The following is a 24,604-nucleotide window of genomic DNA, read 5'->3' on the forward strand; positions in this document are numbered from 1 at the left end:
TAACATATAGATGGTATAGTCAAACAGGAAATTTCACAGTATCTTTACTAAATGACCCTGTGGAGACGTCTTATTTTAGATGCACAAAGCAATGTGTTTTTTAATTGGATGTTGACCGTTTTACGGTATTTTTGTCCTATACCGTCAGTAACTTAATCCGTGTGTAATCCAAGCCACAATATCATATATGTAGGTGTAAAGAATCCTTCACATCTTCTGCACTTAAACGATACTATATGGAGACTTTTTTATACTGGATTCGTTAATTTTGGATACATTCTTAGAAAGGATTCTGGAAGTGCGTCTGGAAGGTAGGATATCTGGGGGGAAATGCACATATCCACCATATAGATGTAAAGAGAACTTCTTCTCTTCTTTAAAAGATCTATGCAGACATTTTTAAATATTGGAATCGTGAATTTTCTGACATTTCTTGTGATATACAGTCATTTGTTAGAATGTGATTCTTAGGGGTACATCTCACAGCTCTGTAGACAATCACCCGCGTATATAATCCCAACGAAATCCGGTCGCGTCTCCAGCTGTGGTTCGGGATCATCTTCAGCGGAATTCCCGTTAATGTTTAATTGCTCCCATTGTGTTGCACCTTCCATTCTCCGCCAGTACCAGGAACTAACCAAAGAAAGGCTTCGCGTTGTGAAAGGAAGCGAGCTTCCATCGGGCATAGGGAGTAAATAAATTTTCCAAAGCCTACGTTTCAGGACAATACCTTCCTCGAACAAAGCACCTAAATCCCTGAGCTGCGATGGGAAATTTACTTGTTACTGCCGACACCAGTCCGTGGATTCAAAGCAGGCCTATTGCCAAGTGTCACCTCAGAACGCCTGCGCGTTTACGCTGTTCTGAATCCCAGAAGACCACTATTATCTTTTGTTTCCTCTTCCGCTCTCCCCAGGGGGACGTAACTGTCTTTTATCCCGAAGACCCTGTTACATTTCGGGATCGAGATTTTCTCGGATTAGAGGCTATTCTCTGTTCTCTGGCTGACACAAGGTTACGAAAAGGCTCTTATTCCCCGTTCGACTTCGTTAAGTGCTCTTCATCCTCCTTTCTCTACTTTGATATCTCCCAGCGAGTTCTCTGTGCCTTTTACTAGTCTGTGAGGTGAACGTAGAGCTCTGCTGACAAGAGTAAAGGTGTTGTGTGGCCTGCAGCCCAGAAGGGTCACCGTATTGAATCACGCGGTCGCCATATTGCGCGGAGTGCCCGTAGTGCCATAGATAAGTCACCGTGTTGCACGGCGTGGTGACCGTAGTGCCATAGATAGGTCACCATTTTACGTGGCGTGGTTACCGTAACGCCATAGATAGGTCACCATGTTGCGCAGTGTGGTTACTGTAATGTCATAGATAGGTCACCATGTTGCGCCGTGTGGTTACCATAGTGTCATAGATAGGTCACTATGTTGCACCGTGTGGTTACCGTAGTGTCATAGATAGGTCACCATGACATCATGTATGACATGTTCTTTTGTCTACTAAGTCAGCATATCCTGCAAAGTATTATTCTCATTTTCAATTCCCGAATTACGTAGGTAACCTGACTGGAATGACGTCAACTGTGTTTTGAACTGTGACTTAATTGAACTGTTGAATTATTGATGCTGTTAAAAGCCACGCACATTGTTACAGAAATAGCACTTGTATTTGATTAACATTAGAGATAAGCTTATTAAACATTGATTTGATGTCAGTGGTTTCTGTAGAGAAATAACATCACAAATCATCCATTTTGTAATCTCGTCGACCCTCTTGTATTCTTCTCTTAATCTAACCTTATATATTCCCTTCAGCTGTTCATGAATGGAAACAATACAGATATTGTATTTTTCGTGGCCTAAAATAGTAGATTGAACAGACTGAAGGATTCGTTCAAAATTGCATTTTATATTTTCTACTGGCTCTAACCAAAGCTTCAATTTTGAGAAGGATTCGTTCCAAATTGCATTTTATATTTTCTACTGGCTCCAACCAAAGCTTCAAGTTTGAGAAGGATTCGTTCCAAATTGCATTTTATATTTTCTACTGGCTCCAACCAAAGCTTCAAGTTTGAGAAGGATTCGTTCCATATTGCATCTTATATTTTCTACTGGCTCCAACCAAAGCTTCAAGTTTGAACAAACCTTCACGTGTCCATAAAGTAAAAAATAATGTCTGCCTCAGGTAAAAGGGCTTAAAATTTGCATTGGCCTTAATGTGTACATTAAGAAAATGTAGAAATTCTTCAAAATGTTTTTCTTTTTTTCCCTCAAGCCCAGGAATCCCACAAAAGCAATTGTTTTATATTGTTTGTTTTTGAATGGCGCCGTTAAAACCATGCAATTTATCAAACGGACCGACGTAATTTTACCAAGCAATAACATGTAGACAGTCTTTGATGAAAAAAAACTTTGTCCTATTTTTCATTTGGCAATATAATGGTCAAATGTCGATGAGTCAACAGAAGGCATCGCACCGTTTGAATAGAAGTTTAACAATTTTACCTGGTCGTTAATTGAGAATTATGAGTGCTATCATTGGTGTACTAATGTCTGGTAGTGAACCGGAAAATTGTGTCGATATATAGATATCAGGATGCACGCGCTAGTGGGTTTTAATGTTTTCCCAGTGTGAATACGGAGAGATATGATAATCCCCCATCCTACAGCCTTTGATGTTCTGCCGATATAGTATTTTTTGCCCAGGCTGAACTGAAATCAAACGCCCAGCTGCCACGCATGGTAAAACCCCATTAAATTCACCCGTTCTCAACGCCCAATGCATTGCCCTCTTTCAGGCCAGGAGGCTTAATGTCAAATTCGGATTTCTTGGAATGCCCGAGTTTTTACAAGGAGCAGCTGATTTAATTTACATCTTCAGCTGTAACAAAACGCATCTGAGATACATATTTGGATTATCTAAAACTTGTAAATCAGCACAGTATACGATCTGGATACTGATTTCATTCATTCGCCCAGAACATTTCTTGCAGCTTCGCATGCAGCATCACTGAAAACTGTTGGTTGCTTCTCTTTGTATGAATCCGTCTTAATTTCGTATTTCATACACTGTCTTAGTTCTATGGTGGTTTGTGTTGAAAGTTGTTATGGGAATTGGCCTTACGATTATTGACTTGGAACGTCCATTTAGGTTGACGGCTGGCATACCAGTGTGTGTTTTCAGGCCTAGATCTATTCCGTTGATGTTTAGCACCGTATACTCCAAAATATTTCATTTCTTTCACGACTGTCAAGACTGTATTGTGTGGGAAACTGCCTAATCCACCACCTTCCCTATTTCCCTGACAACACTCTTCGCTCCAAGTCAAAGTCGAACCAGCAAGTGCTTGATTCGAGCCTGGTACCTCATTGGTCGGAAGCAAATGAAGATAACGCTTTAGGATGTTGAGCTATTGACGAAACTATCAGCGGATTTATTTAAATGGAAACGGAGCTTGGATATACTCAGTTTTCTAATTCAGTTCGTTGTTTTGTTTTGTTTTTTATATTTCAGTGATTGTGTTTCACAATAGCAAACACGATGATATTTCGTTTGATGTCTTCCTTTGAAATGGTTTACTGATTGTTTGTGTTTGTGTTTGTGTTTTAGACAGTACTCACAACACTCACGACACAAACAGATAACACTCTACATCAATGAAAAAGCATTCGTGACTGTTATCATTTACTGCTCCAGACGAGCTGCAGTGCCTGTAGGATAGGATATATGATGGAGAAACGCCATATTATCACTGATAGCCCATTTCCAGAATGTTGCATATATGTTGTTTCATTAAAAAAAAAAGAGAAAAATTAGAAACCATTCGGAAAACGATTTTTTTTTCGTATAGATGTTTTTGTTTTATTAAAATTTTGGTTGGAGACACAGTCTTTGGTTGGGAGAACAAGATCAAACTTATTGAATATTTCCATACATTCTGCCTTTTAAACTGTCTTCATTCGTCAGCGTTAAAGTGTTAAAACAAGGTTGTCGTTACCATGTTACTTTATCTCAGCTGAGCGGTTCAAGGCTCGTCGATGACACGAGCCGTGGTTCTAGTCCCTTAACCCCTCCTCCTCTTTCACATCCCAATCCTTACCCCCCCCCCCCCCTTCTCCTCATGCCCCAGGATCGATGAGCAGTAAATGCTACCCCACTTGTGATATGCGATATCGTCTTGGCCACGACATCTAGCCGATCCTTGACGGCAAGAGGGGGATTAATCGTACGTAGCTGTCACTGTTCGTGGTATGATGCCTGAAACTCGACCGTGCCGAATCAGGAATATTTAATTTGACTTCACGTTCAAACTGCATCATCCGTGATAAAAGCTATCATTGCTGTCCATATTCAGATGCGTTAATGTTATTTTAAGAATACTGTCCTTAGTTGTTCGTTAGCCTGCCTTTGTTGAAGGTTGGCTTTTTATAACACCATTTTGACCATATCATGACATTGTCTCCCTGTAGCAGTCTGATTTCCTCGTTGCGGTTCTCATAGTGCTGCCTCACTGAAATACAATGCGGCAGACCCAACGCTCCAACTTGTCGCAGTACATCTTCCCTAACCTTGTTTCCTTCAGCTGATCTCAAAGGGAGGACCTGACGATTTGTGATCCCTGTGCCCAACTTTTTGTCAGATCCAGGTTTCACTATGTTATCCTCGATGACGTGTGTTTTATATTCTTGTGAAGCCATTTATGTTGTCAGTTCTTTGCTGACTCTTGAAAATACACTTAATTTATAATTCGAGGTGTACTTCAATTACGCTTTTAAGGTATCCTGTACTTACGCTATCACAGTTCACCGACAGAACTGCCTTATCTCCAATCAGTAGATTGAACTATATATGCCATGTGTTTCGTAAACGATGTTTCTGAAGGCAGATTTGTCCTTCACTTCGAGTGTCCTTACTCGGCTGCCTGCCTTTGGCGGAACACTAATATGCTTTTGCTGGCCCAAGAGCGAATGTCTCTCACCGATCTTTTGCAGCGTTAAGCTGAGACTCTCAGTGGAAAGTGGCCCATTGACTCAGTGGGCATAAAACATCCCACTGAGAATTCAGTGTCATCCTGTCTTCCCTGAACGCAGCAGTGCTGTAGGGGATACTCAGCCTAATGCATATCCACTCTACCTTGATAGTTTGGTTTTCGTTTTTTAAAAGAAACGGTGTGAGGGAATTGTGGCGATAATGGTTTGGTGAAGAGCACTCTTTCAAATACCGGTATATGAAATTCAAATGCATACATTACGGTTCTGGGAAACGAGATTAGTGTCACTGAAATGCTGAACAAAAGAAACTAAAAAGGGAAATTGTTTTCTGTTGTTGCGTTCATTTTGTGTTTGTGCGTGTGTTCTGTACCTGAATATGGATTCTACATACGCCATTGTTAGTAATGCACAAATTTATATTCAGTGCATTGTTCCGGAATGATATAAGCGGCAAAAGGCTCTTCGCCAACTATAGAAGTCGATACCGTCGTTATATGCACAGGATACAGGTATATTCCATGCAGTTTTACTTCAGCCATGCCAAGAATTGATCAAACTGTAAGCAATATTCATTTATTGACTGAGGTACGCTCTTACATTTCATCCTACGATAATGTACTCACCCGGAAGAGCGATGTTTAGCTAACCGCAAAATGGTATTTATTGATGGCTTTTGGCATGCATCAGGTGCGCTAGCGGCGCATTAATGTAACTGAGATTATAGATTTCATCTCGACTTCCCCTGTATGGGGAGATTTGGGAATAAGGTGCGCAGCAAAGTGGCTTTAAACTATGCACGTTTTTGTTCTCTTCCGTAGTAGATCACACATGTCGGTGTATCTGCACCAATAAAACACAGGTATTATACACACGCTGCAACGCCATAACATAACACGCTGTGATCTACTGCTATTTGGAACATTTTGTGTATCTCCATCACGGTCATCCATGCTGTTGTTTTGATCTAAAAACTATGGTACGACGTTAAGCTCCAAGCATTCATTCATTTGAAAACTATGCCCTGTTTCATGGTATTGTTTCTTATGCATGCTGACAACTCAGTGTCTTGTGTAAATTCTAAGCAAGGCACATCTAATAATCTGTAGGTAGCATCACTAAATTTGTTGCGTAAGTCTTTTTTTTTTGGTTATGGTGGAACGAGGCGTATAATTTGCCACCATTTACATGTAAGTATTTAGAGTAAAAGCCTTATGTAGCAAATTGACAAGAGGCCAGGTTTCACTGGTTACGTGTGAGATTTGGCCGTCGCAGATCTGGTTTTTAATACTCTATGTGCTTTGAGGCATTTGTATTACATGCAAACTTCCGGTCGCCAAAGTGGTTTAGGTTGTGTAATTGGAGCTGTGCTCACATATTCCATGATCCTCCACATACACATGTATTTGACTACGATGTGGCTGGAATATTGCCATTCATTCTACGTACACATAGAATAGTATCATTCGTACAATTGTCAGTTGCCAACAGTTGCTGTTGCAGGCGTTTGCCGTCAGAGGGGTGTTTTCAGCATCCCCGCATCTCAATACAGCTTTGTGTCGTTTCATTGCTTACACTACTGAATACCAGGCACAAAGATCCCTACTGCCTCACCAGCATGGAATAACGGAGCTGTTTTAAAGAAAGTCATTACCATATGGTCACAAGAAGCACTGTAACTTTCTGACAAAAGCTGGGCGAATGTAGGGCGAAGGTTACGAGTAACAAGACCCCTGGACAATAAAACAATGTGAATGATAGTCTCTCTACAGAACACACTTTAAAAATACGGTAGTGTCAGGTACCCCTTACATGGTTAGCCGTGTTATTGAATTCCGGAACCTCTTTCGGGTTTTTTTTTTCAGATAGGTAGCCGTCTGACGAGGGTGTTTAAAAGGGAAAATTTATTTCTCTTTGTTTTGCAAAGAGTTGATGAAGCATCTGTATGACTGACAGTTGTGTTTTAGAAAATAAATAAGTAGCTAAATTTCTTTCTTTCTTTCTTGAGGTGAGTGTATTGAAATGCTTCCTGCTCTTGTCATATATGGACAGATTTGCAATACACCAGATGATAAAACGCCCATGGAGTCTGATTTTCCTGTGTATAATGGCGACTTGGGTCCAAGCTGTATGGACCAATGTTCAGTATTGATGGCTGAGTAAATCGGTGTCGATTTGCTCGCCAAATTTCATCGCAAAGAACAGGAATGAAGACAGACTACATAATTTAAACCTGAATTACTATAGATGAGCAGGGGTCTCCATTCAGTTGGGTGGTGGGTGAAAGAGATTTGCCTCACAGTTGCTTTGAATTACGGTGATTTATATTATTGCGATCCTACTTTGAATATACAACTGCTTGCTAATTGCAGAGACATTCCATTTGATAGTTGACCTTTGACATCACAATCGAAGAGTATTTCGATCTGTGATATTGTCTCACTGACACTGCATTCTGTGTGCATCTTGAGTTCAATCGATATACAACTGGCACATTAATTTTAAAGCTTCACACGACTCTTTAGAATCTGCTTCTTCTGGCAGGTGGACATGACATCCCATGACATTCGATATTTAAAGATAGCCCCACCCACCCATCCTGAATTAAGCCCTCAGCCATGCCACTTTCTGAGCAGGTTGTTAATAATGCACTGTTAGTAAAAGGAGCTCCCATTCAGTAGCTGCATTATATACAGTATCCACTGGAAATTTGACATAGAACACTGTACTGTTGCTGTGTCTCAGTGGAAAAATTTGCTCAAAATCATCTGTACAAAATCTGTTTCCATTTTATGACCTTCCGCAGTTTGCATAGAATGCTACGTTACCAAAAGGTAGGGAAATCCCGATTGTACAGAAGAAAAGGGTCAATCTATTCTGTCAAAGGACAGTGATCCTGATGCTCATTTTTTTCTCTTTCTCTCTCTTCCCAAAAAATTATGTCAGATGTTCCATATCTTTCCTCCTCTCCCTCCATCCCACCTTATCCCACCTGTTTTCATCTCTACAGAACTGGATTTTAAGTGTTGGCTTACACATGCAGAGCCTCGCGGCAAACTTTATAAACATCGGAAGCCCATCTTTACAGCTGTTGAGAAATACGACGAGAAGGATTTCTGTTGACCATTCAGTTTACGTCACAAACTGAGCTCACAAGGCGGTGCACTGGCGGTCAGCGAGAGTAGCAGTGGTCTCGCATTAACTCTCAGACCCGCGCAGTAATCTGTGGCCCAGCTTGCAGGAGGCAGGGGAGGTGTCAATTTCGTTCCTATCGACAGGCGGCTACAGTCTCCACGGCTCGTTAAGTTCACTTCAATTTGTCTTTCTGTCACCGTAAGTGGCGGTTCGAGCGGGAAGAGATGTTGCCAATAATTTGTGCACCACCCCTCCCCACCCTTCATCTCTTTCGCGCTTTACCGTCTGTCGTGATATCCTCGCCAATGCTCGTCGATGTTGGTTATGTGCCAGGAGAAAGCGTTTAATTAATGGAATGCATTTCTTCTTCCTCATACCCCCTGCTCAACTTCTCCTTACCCACTGTCTTCCAACCGCCTTACTTTTGTCTGAAAACATTCACAAAGCTACTCCTATCACCGTCTTAGGTTGTGTTGCAAAAAAGCTCTATAATGTTATGTGATTTTGGAATTGCTTTCCTTTATTGTCATTGATCCTTGTCCAAGTATACACAAAAAAATAATAAACCCAAGATTAATGGAGCAGTCGATTATGGAACTTGTTTCCTTTATTGCATCTATCCTCTTCTCAAACAGCACACAACGCTTCAGTTTGCATTTTGATTACTATCGTGAACAAAATATCTCGACACGCACGAATACGTTTGTAGGTCTGTATGTCTGTGTCATTAGGTAATTAATAAAGGAAACCCTCTAACGCGTTGGGAAGTAGTCTAGAGATGTGCTGTGGTGCGTTATATTTGTATATAGCTCCGAAGATGTGTTTAGGCCTTGCATGATGTTCCATCACTTCTTAAGGAATCACTGCCATAGTATCTTCCTGTTACATCTGTTTTGTGCTTTGAATCAAACCACTTTTTTTAATCAAACAAATTCGTAGTACCAGAACGCTCAGTCATTAACCGTTTATAGAATTCTGCTTTGTTTGAACCAATTCTTTCACACACCACTGTCATATGTAACCTATACAAATATCTTGATAAAATCGAATATGTTAGACCTAGCGATTTTATTAGTAACCAGATGCTCGATTTTCTTCTCGATGTTTTAATTACGACGAGCGACTTTACATGTAAGGCGTTGTTATTTTTGTTGTAGTCATTCTTGTTGTTGTTGTCTTTTTTTTTTTTGGCAGTCAGGTGCATTTATGGAAATGCGCGTGCGTCACAGAGTCTTTTTTTAATGAACAGATTGCATAAATCTTTGTATATCTCTGTTTTCGGAATCCATGCTGTCCCTCTATCCCAGTCTGTTGCAACCGACAGAGAACGGAGTAAATAGAAAAATATCTTTACTTATTCTTGTTGAAATAAGCTTTTGTCTCAGTTCAATACTTACTAATCGCCTATACCTCTCCACAAAAACTGGAGTCTGATGATAGCTTGTCGCTGGCCAACGGGGAAAACATTCAAGCGGGGAATGTAAGGATTCCAAGTTTTTCCTTGATCATACGCTTTCCTTAGTTTTTGCTCTTGAAAGGTTTCAATTTGTGGCTCCGTGCTCTTCTGGTTTGTCAGAGGGAAGGCAATGTATTCGAAGCCAAGGGCAGCCAATCGTGTTGTCGAAGCTTCATGAATATGTCAGAGCAAAAAGAAAAAGAAAAACTTCTCCAATCTTAGCTTTTGTTTTTGTTCTTGGTGGATTTAATTACAAACGATTTGGGTGTATTTTTGGCGAATTAACGTAAAATCGCTTTCACTTCTTTCTTGGCGGTCATGGTGTGCACGGTGATATTGGTAAATCAAATGATGTTGGGCAGAGCGAAAAGCTAATAGAACAGATGGTGACAGCATGAAATGTATCGTGAATGAAAGTAAACAAGATTACAGTATGACGCAGTATGTTACCTGAAAATAATTGTCCACAGTTAACTTTTAACGAGCACCAATCATAAATCCCATCGTCCGCCGCGTTAGCTGGCATCCTGGGAAAATGTCCATCGGTGGATCCGTGCGGAAGTTTTTAAATTTTCCTGATTTTGTACTTCCTGTATGGGTGCTGAGGAAAACTGGAATGCGGAAGTACTTACTTATTTATTCATTTATTTAATTGTTGTTCAACGGCATGCCCAACGGCATGAATTTTGATGGGTAGGAGTAACCGCAATGTCTATTATAACCATCTCTCTGTATGAATGTATGTATTCTTGGGTTTTTACGTTGTACATAGCAATGTTTCAGTCATATGACGACGAGGAGTCGTATCGGTGCGAGAACATACTGTGTCTTCTGGTGGCAGAGCGAGTCCATGCTGCCAAAGTGTTGGCTCCACTAAAGTATCGTGCCAAAGACACCAAACATGACGCCCCACTAAATCACATTTCACTGACACCTCGCCAGCCAGTCATGTTTCCCTGCTCTAACCTCTCAGTGCTGAGCCACAAGCGACTACCATTTCAATGTCTTTGGTATGACTTGACCGGGGTATGATTCCAAGTCTCCCGACGTCCTATTAGGATATGGAAGAAGTGTATTGGTGGGCTCGGTGTCATTATAGTATGAGGCATCACGTCTGGTCTCTTCAGTGTGAGTTTCAGTGTATAAGGCAGCACTGTTAGTATGTCTGCGCCATACGACCGATGATCTATAAGTCAGAGAAATTGCGGCGTTGGATGACCAACGGCCAAGTTTAACCCGCAACAAATGGCCTGTTTTGTGAAGCTAGACATTCCACTTCCCTCGAGTGTCAAGGATATAGTTTTCGCAAATAATACTCCCTACCGCGTTGCCATGACAATGAACCGTTGAAGTCACAGCTTTTGCACTCAGGGCTGTAGTCGGAATCAGCATAGTACGTTCACCTCTTATGTCCCGCCTCGTTTCAGACGGCAGACGTCTCGGTATCGATGCGGAACCTCTTCTAATCGTCTAGTGAGAAAGGAAAATATCACAACCGTCTCTTGTGAACCTCCACGGAGACTAATTGTCGTAGATCCTATATCACTCCACAGGCCAAAGTCACCAAAAATAACAAACACAAAGAAAAGCTGACTGACCAGAAATGGAGTCAGTGAGAAGCCAGCAGCTTTCGAGATAGTTTCTTTGATCGTATTTTATCGTGTGATATGTACACGTGTACGTGATTTCTCTTTTCCTAAGAAAAACAAGGCCTGTTTTATCATCTTAATGACAGTCACTTGATCTATCTTTTTGGGCTGTGCACTATCCAACTAACAAGGCCTAAATGGCCGACAGCCACGGGAATGGACAGGGACGGATTTTGGATAGTAAACCGGAGACATGCTGTCAGTCAAACGATGATATTTTTGCCCGGCAATTTGGCCTCCATGGACTGAACGCCTGTCGTCAGCTTCCAAGACTCGTCAAGAAGCAAAATCGATTTCGTGAAAGCAATTTTTTCTCGTCTATCGTTTTTCGTTGTAAGGCCTTGATTACAATGAAACGTCCCAGACGTCAACAGAGTCCAAAAATTTGATTATTTTTATTATCAAGTTTCAGCCCATGACAGTAAGATGTTGTCTTACATTGGCTGGTATCGCACTACATTAATCAAATGCTTGCTATCTGGAGAGTGCCCGGCTTGGTCACCAAGCAACACGGGCAGTAATCCTGACGTGGGTCGCGCGTAATTCCCTAATATTGGTAAATACTGAGGCCAATTTCACAAAGCCTTTTCTGATTTAAGTCAGAGTTTAAAACCTCCTCACGACGCCTTATACACATTTGTCCTCCGATCACATTTATCAGGTCATCAAAATTTTAATCTGTATAGCCGCAAAATAAGCTCTAAAATCACATTTCAAAATTTTGACCCAAGCTAGAAATGACCATTGGAATCGACCTCTGGTACCTCCAATGCTTTGCCCTCAGCGTTGGGGAATGCACCGGGCACCTGTCAGTCCGAAGACTAGTGTTAGTTGGTGGAGCGTTGTCCCTGGGGCCATATTTATCAACGTCAAAAATTTAAAAACAGCCGCAGTGGGAAGGAGGCGTATTTTTAAAATCCCTTTAAATGGAGCAAGTGTGAAGCAGGGCCTCGATGTCAAAACATTATTGTTTCGGAGCGTCTACAATGTATGTTCTGTCTTTATTGTGACGTCATGATGATGAGCCGAAGAACGAACGTTTGATAAAATACCGTCATGGTCCTACTGCCGGGCATTTCACAGATTCTCATTAAAAGGTTTTGCTCTAGGAAGTTTAAAATTTGTATACAGATTCTTTACTGTAGAACAATGTACCAATAACAGTTTGAGTTCCTTCCGGTTCTGAGTGTGGCTTTTTGAGTGCTTGCAATTTATAATTTAAGTCTTAAGTTGCTTGATAAATACGTGTCAAGTGAGGCAGCAGTATAAATATGTAAGCAGTGGAATCAATCTGATACAACGAGACACTCTGACAATATCACCGAAATACAACTGGAAGCGATGTAAGGTTACAAGGAAACAAGCAAATCGTGAGCGGTTTACGTGACTGGCGCATATGGATTAAGAGTGTGCAAAAACATTGATCTAGATAAAAGGATTTTAATTTGCATATGCATGTCATTTTATAATATAGTTTCCTTTAATTATTAAATGCGAACGAAACACTCGAACTTAGGACAGGTTGCTACTACCTGTACTGTTTTGGCCTTGTAGTGGCGCACACTATTCGTAGGAATGGAGTCGTCAACACAAACCAATATATTTCTATGTATGCATGAGTGCAAAAACAGAACACTTATCACATTAGTACCTAAGTCGCCTGTTTACGTGATTTGACACTTTTGTCTTCTTGCGTGGCGCATCTTTTTAATTCTTTATAGATCTGCATTGAGCTATTACGCAAAATCGGACAATTAATCAGAGGTTTTTTGTGCTTGGAACTAACTCATTTATTACTGTAAAGTAATTTACATAAAAATACATTAAATACATTATGGCTCTGTGTTGCTAGTTTGTTAAGCGGCAAGTGCAGCGAGAGCGAAACCATTTGTCAGTGATCACACTGTTGTCGCTGTTTTACTCTCTGTGCAGTAAGTCTCTTGTTGTATTTTATGGGGCGGGTAGTATTGGGCTGCTACAAGCTTAATGTGGTTTTCACCATTACTTGTTCATATAATGGTGTCTCTCCATACCAGGTGAATTCTTAATGGAGACGTATTTATAGTGCTGTCTCATTGGAAGACCTTAAGGAAAACACCATGTTAGAATAACGGTCTGTCCTGTCAAAGAATGCTGACACCGGGCAAACTAGCACTTGGATTTTTTCCTTACACTGAAGATCAAGCGACGTATATGTAACCAGGTCACTATTGTCCCGCAAAACCTCGTACTATATATCTACTCGCCTACTATATCGAGTAATGTGTCGTTCAGCGGACAGTCATGTAACTGAGCAAATAAACACTTCCAAATAATATTAATACAACAGTCACATTCTAATTACGCCACTAAACTGATTGGCTCTATGCGACTTGACTTGCGCATAGACATCTCTTTCTGTTTCGACTAAGAAAACAATAAAACATGCAGAGAATGGGTGGTATAGAAGAATAGCTTTGTGCGCACTAGGGTCATGTGTATGTTGTTGTCGTTGTATTCGGAAGTTTTGAACAGAACTGTTACTATTCCAGTGCATGCCATTCCGGTATCACGAAAAAAGACAGTGATTCTGACTCGGTTGATGATTGAACTTGCGCTAATAGCTGGTGGCTACGCTCTTGAACGCTGACATTATCCATTATTTCCAATTAGGAAAAGCGTCTTGGAAACGGCCAGTCGATCGCTAAGTAGGTACGTGTGTGTATATTCCGGAATTTAACACGCTGTCGGAAATCCAGTTATTTTGCACCTCAGCTCATTACTGGGCAATGTGCAACTGTAGATGCGGATCAATACATCTCTCCTACATAGCTTCCTCGGTGTTCTCGCAGGTCCGTGCTGGGAGGCGGGAGGAGAGGGGATATTGTCATTATTATCAGGCTAAGATATCCATAATTATTAATATCGTCTCATTTACCTTTGTTTATTCGACCGATAAACGCTCGTCAAGCTAGCCGGCTTCAAAGATCGAGACGGTCACTGGTAACGGCTGATTATTTCTAAGCTATCAATGCGGTATACGGAATCCTATCCGTTATCTGCACCTCACGCCACGCCGCGCCACAGCGTTATCAATATGTACTTAATTGCCAGTGTCAGATATCGTACCCTACTGTTACGAAGAAAGAGGACTAAGCTAGCCAGGAGCGTGCGTTACCATCACGTACTTGTCTTCTCAGCTTCGCGCAGATATCTGATTATGCATACGCTGATAAACGAATCACAAGTTCGTTACTTTTGTTAACGTATAGGTGTATCCACACACGTATATACATGCACTCGCACATTTTATTAACCACAGTGCGAATCAAATATTTATTCCCTGCGGAAAATGTTTAGAGTTTTGAGATGCTATATGCCCCAAATTGGTTTGCACAGTGTTTGTTAGTCACTGTTTAGGTCGCATTGTGTCCATTTTTCGATTAAAATGAAATCAGTCTTGTCAAATTGTATAGTAGAATAAAGATTTTAGTTTCTTCAAGGGGCATGAAACCTTGTCTAGTTGTTTCTATTAAAGTGTTTAGTTGCTTTCAGTCGGTGGCATTAAATTGATTAGCATAAGCTTTGGTCAGTTGTTGTCATTGAAGTGATCAGTTTGATCTCTGTTCAGTATGCGACATTGAAGTGCAGTTCGACGTTTGGTTAGTTGGTGATATTGAAGCCATTAGTAAACACCAGTGAAATAAATAAGTAAATAACTGAGCGTAAGCTTCCACTTTGATTAATAATGAAGGGTTTAATATCCGTTACATTTTTGTCGTTATCGTCCACGTCCCCACGGCTCGCTGAAACGACGACCAAAAGGCAATTAACCTATTAATTATTTAAAAGTCAATGAGACACCTATACTGAGCGTTGCTTGTGGGTAGAATTTGACCTTACCACCTGGTGTGATACCCTGGAGAGAGTATAACGCATTTGTCAGGGGTTTTGTTGTTTTATTTCCACCCAATCTGTGACCACACCAGGGAACATGTGGAGTAGAAAGCTGAGTACAGCGAGATGGCTTACAGCCTTAACGATCTCCTGTTTTACTACGATGTTCGCATTGTGCTTATTTTGGTAGAAAAAAAACAGCATACTAGTATAGACTCCATATTAACTTCCACGGTACTGAAAAGTATTTTGCTTCTCACGACGACCCTCTAAATAATGGTTGAATAAAACCCATAAGCTATCGCAACTCTACCGCCCCTGGTATGTGGGGGGAAACTGTCTGACCCAAAGCCGTGGCCTAACAACAGAGGGAAATCTATTCGAATCTCACCTTGCCAAAGGTCGATGGTTTTATCCCGGCCACCGGGTTTCTTTTACCATAATACTGACCTACATTGTATATAAGAGAACTATTCTTCAATGAGTATGGCATTAAACAAGAAAAAAATACGAAAAACTCTTTTGGAAACAGACACCTTATTGGTTGAAGACTTGCCACCTAAGGAACCAATCATTTTCTTCCAGACGCTTTGTAACTGACCATTCATGGAATAGCTATATTCATGTCGGCTTGACTTTGTAGTCAGACACATCCGGGATAAGCGACTTCCGGGATGAGTTCGATGAAGAGAGGTCAACATGATCCCATTCCTCATTCAAAAATCTTCAACATAAAACCGCCCATGTAAAAGGCCGTGAAATAGACTGCTATGGACACTATACACATCGAGTAAAATGAAGACGCGTCGCGTGACGAAACCTTAAAAATAATGCCAATTACAATATTTTGAGAAACCAGACACCGGTATCTCTTTTTCACATGTTTCCTAAAGACATTAGAATTGTATAGCAAGCATCTTTGTTGGAAGACATGTCCCACACAACCAGATTGCGCCGCGTAGTATCTTCCGTTATCCGTGAGTAATTTGTCCTATTGCTCATGAACAACTGTATGTTTACTCTGGAGTCTGGAGTTTTGAAGTCGGATGTCTTTTAAGTACACCTCACCCTGAATTCATCACGTAGGCGGGTAGAGAGAGCTGGGAGAGGGGAGTGGTAACAAACTCCAGATGCCCTGAAATATCGCATTCGGTGACCTCTAGGAGTGACCTCTAAGTCGTCTCAAGGTCAAATGCTTTTTTCGGTTATTGTTCAAACTCCAGTGTCATTCAGTGCTAAACGTAAACCATTTCCGGGTACGAAGTTTGCCTATCGCATGATATGTTTATGCAAACATTGTCCAGTGTTATGAGGGACGGAGACATTTATATTATTTAATATATTTTTTTCTCTCATACATAAACTGATCATCATCAGCCTGTAAACGATAAAACCAGAATTTGTGAATGTATTCGAGAATTCATGTGTTATATGGTTGTTCTGTGTTAAAAAAATATGCATTTTGCCCATGTGACATTATTTGTTTTCATTTCGCAATTCCATCTTGAGATATTTCAGCATGCCAAATTTCAAATTTAAATATAAGCTCCGTAATTTCCCATGTATGCACATGCGTATTGGTGGCAAAGAAAACCACGTTCTATGGCCTGCATTAAGATATACATACATGTACAACATGCACACCTTTTCTAAGCCGTGAAATATGGAAGAATATTTCAAATACTGTGCCGTCTGACCTAAGCCAATTGCAAACAACCTGGGTACATAACGTCACAAAGAAATGTGAGGCGTGCATTGGGAGGGTGGTTGTAAAGCAATGATGGATAAAAACCAATGGCCTTTCAGGCGCCTTATTTATAGCATCTAGTTTCTCTTGGGCTATAAGTTGCATCGTCGAATCGGATGAGCTAGATAGGATCTAAGAGAGGGTAATAAAGGAGTAGCTCAGGAATCAACGTTTAACATCAATCCAGCGATTCATCTATCTGCTATCTCGATTAAATTAATCTTCATTCCCGTCAGTATGAGTTTAGCGGTGCTGTTTCCAGCACTGACTCTGGTGTCTTGGGCTCCATCAAGACTTGCCCCCCATAAATTGAACCAGTCACCGCTCTAATCGATCCTCTATATATATACGAGCATGAAACAGCCTGGACGCATCTTTGAACCGTTACAGCTATAGCGTCTCTAGTTTAATATGGCGGTGACAGCCCCGTGTTACTGGTGTACAGGAGTAGTGCGCGTCGATCAATATGACAACTGCGAAACTAGATATCATAAATATTCGTTTTTTCGTCTTCTTCTTAATTTCTTCTTTCGTCTGATTTTTTCCCAAGGCACGGAAAGAACACATGGCAGCAGTGTACTATTGGGCACGTAATAACCAGCGATTTCTGAATATCTGTTAGGTATGGAGGTTGCCTTTTATAATACCAGATAACGGTTTTTTTATCCATTTGCGACATAATATCGTCTAAGGAACATGTGTTGTTTTGGGCCAGCATCTAAGCGGAGGTATTGGGGCAGTCTCTGTTATACGCTAGATGTATCAGCTTTACACAAACCTAATAATTCAAATGTGTCTGTGCACATTTAAGCATGTGTGTGTACTTTTATATATGCCTATACTCATTAGAATATGTTATTTATTTATTTATTTATTTGATTGGTGTTTTACACCGTACTCAAGAATATTTCACTTATACGACGGCGGCCAGCATTATGGTGGGCGGAAACCGGGCAGTGCCCGGGGGAAACCCACGACCATCCGCAGGTTGCTGGTAGACCATCAGAATATGTCTATGCACATTTAAGTATGTGTATGCATATTGAAGTACTGCTATGCATATTTAAATATGTCTAATATTTATCTAAATATATTGTCATGTTGATTTGAGAATCGTTTTCACGTGGCGATCGGACAGTGAATGATTTGAAGAATGAAAAACTTCGTAAGCATTCTTAACTCTGCTGCAACTTTTCTAAAGAAAATTCAAAAGAAGTATATGACAGAAAATAAATATTAATGGTAAAAGATGAAAAGCAAACATAATTATATATGGAAACATTATTAAATGAGTTCGGTGATGTCGTACCAGATAATAGGCCGATTTACAATAACATCCTTAAAATTCTTGATGGGGCCTCCGTGGCTCAGTCGGTTAAAGCGCTAGCGCAGCGTAATGGCCCAAGAGTCTCTCACCAATGCGGTCGCTGTGAGTTCAACTCCAGCTCATGCTGGCTTCCTCTCCGGCCGTACGTGAGAAGGTCTTCCAGCAACCTGCGGATGGTCGTGGGTTTCCCCCGGGCTCTGCCCGGTTTCCACCCACCATAGTGCTGACCGCCTTCGGATAAGTGAAATATTCTTGAGTACGGCGTAAAACACCAATCAAAACAAACAAAAAAAAAATTCTTGATTGGCCGTGCAGCAAACGTCTGAACCCATTACAAAAAAATAAGTGGTAACACTTTAGACTTTTCCTTTACGAAAAAAGGCAAAATAAAGTGGCAGTCTATAACAGTTTTTGGCGTTTTTCGTCCTCTCCCAATAGTGGTGAACCGGAAGTTGTTGTTAGTAACGCTCCACATTTTAATATTATTGATTACACCGTTCAAAACTCGGCTTCCCTGACAAATTTCTGCTGTCCTGACTATGAATCACATGCAAAAAGCATTAACTGAGTCCTGTGCACTCTGATGCTAAATTCAAATGTCTTGATTGCACGCGGGCCTGAGAGAAGACAGTGGCATTGTGCAGATTGTTGCGCGCAGTTCAGATATTAGTGCCCACATCAAAACTCTTGCGTATAACATGAGGTTTAGACAAAGTAAATATCTATTTCAGGAATAAATATGAATTACTATCGAAACGCAGAACTATGAAGCAAATAACATTTATTCCGAAATCACAGAAGAGAAAATTGCCGCATACTTAGAAGTTGAGGTGGATAATAGTAAGGGGTTATATGGAAAACAACATTCGTAAGCGTTGTTTTCAGGGTCGCCACGATGTGGCTTAAATATTGCTGAAGTGGCGTTAAGTCATAATCGTTCCTTCATTCTTTTGAGGTACTAATTCTGTTACCAAACATATACTTCATTTTAAGTTAAAGTATTATGGTTGACAAGAAGACTGCCTATCCATAGGCGTAGGCCAGTTCTTTGTAAAAATTTGAAGAATGTGTTAAGGGTGAGATACAAGCTGTTAGTCCGATAAAAAGATTGACCAGATCAGAACCGTTATTAAAGAAAATACAACAAATCCCTCAAACCATGCTGAATGTCAAAACCATCGGGGCTTTTAAGGTTTCTTGTCGGTAATATTCGTGATTTTAACGATTTTAGTGGGTGAGTAAATAGGCGCTAAACAGGATCAAAATGTAATCTAGATTTAACGAACTTCGCCGCGTTTGGCTGCGTGAAACACACAAACTATAGATATGTTGTTAGGTCCTAAGCTCTTCAGTGCTTGAAGGTATTATTGTGTACCCCTTAATAGATACCCGTAATTACTTACATTCATTAGGTTTATATGTCCGCTAGAAGGCGCTGTCTAACTTTATTGCTCAACCAAATCAGCAAGGCTTGAGTTCTCATTGGCTAATGGACCACAGATCTAATTATAGGGGCCTCGGTGGTTCATTTGGTTAGCGCGCTAGCGCAGCGTAATGACCCAGGAGCCTCTCACCAATGCGTTCGCTGTGAGCTCAAGTCCAGCTCATGCTGGCTTCCTCTCCGTATGTAAGTGAGAAGGTCTGCCAGCAACCTGCGGATGGTCGTGGGTTTCCCCCGGGCTCTGTCCAGTTTCCGCCCACCATATTGTTGGCCGCCGTCATATAAGTGAAATATTCTTGAGTACGGCGTAAAACACCAATCAAAGAAATAAAAAAATCTAATTATAGATTCACGACATGGCGAAGAGAGGTAAAGCTTTTGCTTTTACCTTGTAGTTTGCAAAACATGGCAAATAATGAAAACTTGTTGATGGAGAGACTATACACAATGAACTTTCATTTCTTTCATTTAGCTGTTTCTGTTCTTTTAAAAACATAGGAAAGCATAGGACCAAAGAGGTGAGGACTGGTATTGCTCCACCTCTTTCGCAAAAGTTTGAAGCAGAGATAAAACATTATTTTACGGGACAAAATATAAATTTTCTTCACTGTCGACAGCACCACACATCGAAAGTGTGTGTTGGCAACGTGTATTATATTGACCATACTGTTTGCACCACACATACTTTATTGTTACTTTTCACTTCTGGTTGTTTGGTTGAACTAGATAGTTCGGCTAGATAGATATGCTCCTGAGTATATTCGTGCCGTTTTCAAATATGAAATTACCTTACTCGCCTTTGTATTGCATATTTGTCACACGTCTGCTTCTTCTCTGGATTGGTCGATTATTAATTTAGCTGACAAAAACAAACAAGATGTGAAGAATGTATATCTCAGTGTTTCCAAGGCGTAGTTTATACTAGCTGGGTGACGTTTGTTTATGTGTTTGTGTAACACACCTAGCACATTGTCAAAGATCTGTAAAGTTATCGGCCGAAACCCAAGCAGGCTCTGTCGCTAAGACAACAGAGTGGGGCACAAGAGATCAATCAGCACGCCGCCGAATGACGTCACTTCCAGGCTTGGCTCAATGCACCGTGGGCATTTCTCTTTGCATGGCCTTGTCAGAGCGGTGCATTTGAACAAGAGGCGTCCTTGACATTTTACAAGCGCGGTTATCTCGTTTCCTGGAAGACGGGCCATGAAGGCTCTTCAATCCACCCCTGAGGCCTTCATTAAAGTAGGCTTTAGATTAGCGTGACACATTGCCGGCTTTGCTTTCTTAGAGGGTTTACTCAGCCTCTGTTATTGCACCTTTAAGATGCAAACCGTCATCATTATTTTGACGACACTGTAAAGGGTCCACCAGATGACAGAGTGTCTTTTTTGTGACAACAAATAATTGAGGAGATCTTGTTCCCGTTCCAGAACCAACTGCTGCATAATAGTAAACAATGATATATAATGGAAAAAATCGGTACACAAAAACCAAACACAACCTGTGAAACACGTCCAGCTTGACAGTCTTACCGTAGGCGAAGTATTAATATAATTGTTAATGACATTGCTTCAGTATTGTCCACGTCGCTTTACCCTCTCTCTCCCTACCCCAAGGTAGCATCCCTACTGGGCACAGGGACATAACGATGGATCATTGCTTGGTGTTGCCAGTGATTGTACACTCTAAACCTTGATTGGTGTTAACTCCAGGTGAATTGCCAGGTACCAGACGGGGTGCGATGATATCCGTTTGTCTGAAAAAGAAAAAGTTGGTTATGGAGAAACGGAGAATAAATTCATAAAAAAACCGCATGCTTATGTTAAATGGGTTCATAAATTGATAAGATTGTATACATTTATTTTGAAATGCAAGGGCATGCATGTCTTTATCAGTAAATACATCCGGGGAGTTGAGATTTGCTCTCCCTGGAATGTGTTCAGTTTGTGTACATGTGCGACACATGTACGCTACCATCACAACTCCACCCCCCCACAAATCTCTCTCTACACACACACACACACGCCAACCCAGCTTATGCTGATGGAACGTCATAGAAGTACGATATTCTTGAATAAGATGTACAACACCAATAAGATAAATAAATAAATCCTTACACGTCCGATGTGGTTTGTGGATATAGCCTCCTACTTATACTTAAGGTTCGTGCTAACGTGGCTGAAACCGAAGATCACCACGACCATGCTGCCTCAGTCTAGGGTTTGCTTGGCAACTGGTGTGGAGCGAAGAAGTTACTGTGACCAAAAGAAACGCCTTTTTGCACTTACCATGACTCCGTGTTACCATCCTGTCTGAATGCCGACACATGCCTACAGAGCTGGTTCCCTGGAAGGCCATGTTGAAGAATCCAGGCTTGACGCCCCGCCCAATCACAAAACACTGGCATCCGGCCCAGCAGTACTTTATACTGAGCTCCAAGCAAAGATGTACCAAGATCACTAATCTCTGAAGTAAGAAATGATGATACTCACACATACAAGACTAGTACGTGTGCACTAAGGGCAGCTCGCTGAACTCTTTGCAGATTCGCTAAATTAAGAAACGGTCTGCCTTGTTTGTAATGCGTTTTATCGCCTGGAAAGTGAAAGAACGAAGATAACCAGGCCCGTTGTGGAAAGTATTCATTTGCCGAGATCAAAGTGAAAGAATATCCGTCAACCTGATGTTATTATCTGTACCATTACCTTCCACCGCAACCTACCCCCCTCCCCCCTTCCATACACACACAACCCCCCCCCCCACCACCACCACCACGACCACTCCCAGCTTGAAGTTGTATATTTGGAGCAGGTCCAAATCATGTGTTCTTGGGTTGTTTCCAATAGAGTACTTTTCTCACCTTAAGTAATTCTGACCTAAACTGAGTATTCGTTTTGTGTTTTCCTGCCTTTTTTGACGTTTTATGTATGGATTCAGTCCTGATCACATGGTGCAATTTGTCGCATTGACTCGTCGAATAAATCACTTTCGCATTTCAGATGGCCGCCATTTGTTTAATAGGGCTGGATGCTAATTTTCAGTCGACAGCCTACGCTTTAACCTAGCGGCAGCATGCTCACCATATTAAATATCTGTTTCATTGAAAGTCTGCATTGGGAATCGTGCCCCAGTTGACAGTAACTGATAATACAAAAAACTGAGAAACTGAAAATGCGAAAGTAGAAAGTGTTACTTTGAAATGTTACCGTTTTATTGGCCTTGAAAAGTAGCTCCAAGTTGCTGGCCTATTTGAACAAAGAACATTGCACAAAGCACGCGTTCACATAAACTGTTTACAAATTGTCTTAAATAAGGTTTTTTTTATTCTTAACCAGTCGAATGCGATGAGTCGATGTCACAAATAGCAATGTGTAAACATTGATTTATGTAACACTCATACATTTCAAACGGAACAGCTTAGATCCGAGTTCCCATTACACGGGGCTGCAGCACAGACCTGAAGTGCGAAAAAGCTCTTCTTCGTTTCAAACACTATGGATTTCTTTGACTGATTATGTCTATCCGTGTAGTTGGGAACAGCGTCGTTAATATGTGGGTATAGGAGTCCTAACTGATAACTTAAGGAGAAATATAACCGCACATTTCTCAGTTTGTACAGTATATCGACTTCACAGCAGTATCAGGTTATTGCTATTGATGACGACCCACATGTTCTGTCGTCGTGCCAATGTTCCTCGACAAGGGAACGTATTATGTTTCTTCTGCATGGTCATTCGTGGCAAACATAGTGTGCATCGATTTAGCACGTATTTTATGGTATCAGTCCAGGTTGATTGTTCAGCTGTCATTAATTCTTTTCTGTTTTTCTTTTTTTCTGTTCACAGGTTACGGTCACAGCACCCCGCAGACGATCGGAGGGAAGGTCTTCTGTATGTTTTACGCGCTTGCTGGAATTCCACTGGGTATCGTGATGTTCCAAAGCGTTGGTGAAAGGCTTAACACTTTCGTGACGTTTTTCTTAAAACAGGTTAAAAAATGTTTTAAAATGAGAAACAGCGAGGTATCCCAGAGCAACTTGATTTTGATTGCCATGAACCTTTCTACGCTTGTGCTAACAGCAGGAGCAGCGGCATTTTCACATTATGAAGGGTGGTCGTATACGGACTCCCTATATTACTGCTTTATAACACTGACTACAATTGGGTTTGGTGACTTTGTGGCCCTCCAAAGAAATAATGCATTGCAGGAAAAGCCCGAGTATGTGGCGTTTAGTTTGATATTTATCCTGTTCGGCTTGACTGTGATATCTGCCGCCATGAACCTGCTCGTCCTGCGCTTTTTGACAATGAACACAGAGGATGAAAGACGAGACGAAATCGAGGCTACTGCGGCTGCGCAGGGAGCCGTGCGTCTCGAGGGTGACGTCATCACGGCCAATGGTAGCATCGCAGTTGTGTCCGGAGCGCAGGAAAATCCGGAATTCAGCGACTTGACATCCGTTTGTTCTTGTTCCTGTTACAATTTGCGGTCTTCCAAAGAGCGAAAAAGATACAAGGTGACTAGATCGCCGGGAAAAATATCTCATTTGTTGCCCATGAATAGCATAACGTCCGCGGGGAAAGAAGAGATGTACAGCAACACCGAAGACACGAACTCTTATATACAGTATCAAATATTGAGTAAAAAAAGAGCATCTATATAAATTAATTTAAATCCTTATAATCATGTTTCCGAGTGTGGTAAGAGGACAGGAAACCCTGCCTACCTCTTGATGGCAGCGGTGGCTGTCCAATATTGCCGACCTAGCGCGCATGCGCCGCGTGATAGCGCCCGCAGGTGATGGATTCGACTGTACATGAAGAAATTTTTATTCATGGAAATACCAGCTGGTGCTGATTTTGAAGTCCTTGATGTGTGTTGGCGTAAAATGTTAAAGGAAACTATGTAGAAGAAATGCATATCTTTGTATTGGGAGTTTGAAAGCTCTGTAAAGGTCATTATAATAATTTGTTTCCTTCCAGTGCC

At 41.2% G+C, this 24,604-nt stretch overlaps 1 protein-coding gene across 1 annotated transcript in view; it reads left to right on the top strand.

Annotated features, from left to right (window-relative positions):
- Nucleotides 1-24,331, top strand: part of LOC135463655 (two pore potassium channel protein sup-9-like) — a 71,350-nt gene extending 47,019 nt beyond the window's left edge. Inside the window, exon 2 of the mRNA XM_064741020.1 lies at nucleotides 23,464-24,331. Within this exon, the coding sequence (XP_064597090.1) occupies nucleotides 23,464-24,281 (818 nt within the window). The 3' untranslated portion in view covers nucleotides 24,282-24,331. The remainder of the gene's footprint in view (nucleotides 1-23,463) is intronic.
- Nucleotides 24,332-24,604: the final 273 nt, after the last annotated feature.

Source organism: Liolophura sinensis, chromosome 3 (assembly GCF_032854445.1).
Source record: "Liolophura sinensis isolate JHLJ2023 chromosome 3, CUHK_Ljap_v2, whole genome shotgun sequence".
In the NCBI taxonomy this organism is placed as follows: domain Eukaryota; kingdom Metazoa; phylum Mollusca; class Polyplacophora; order Chitonida; family Chitonidae; genus Liolophura; species Liolophura sinensis.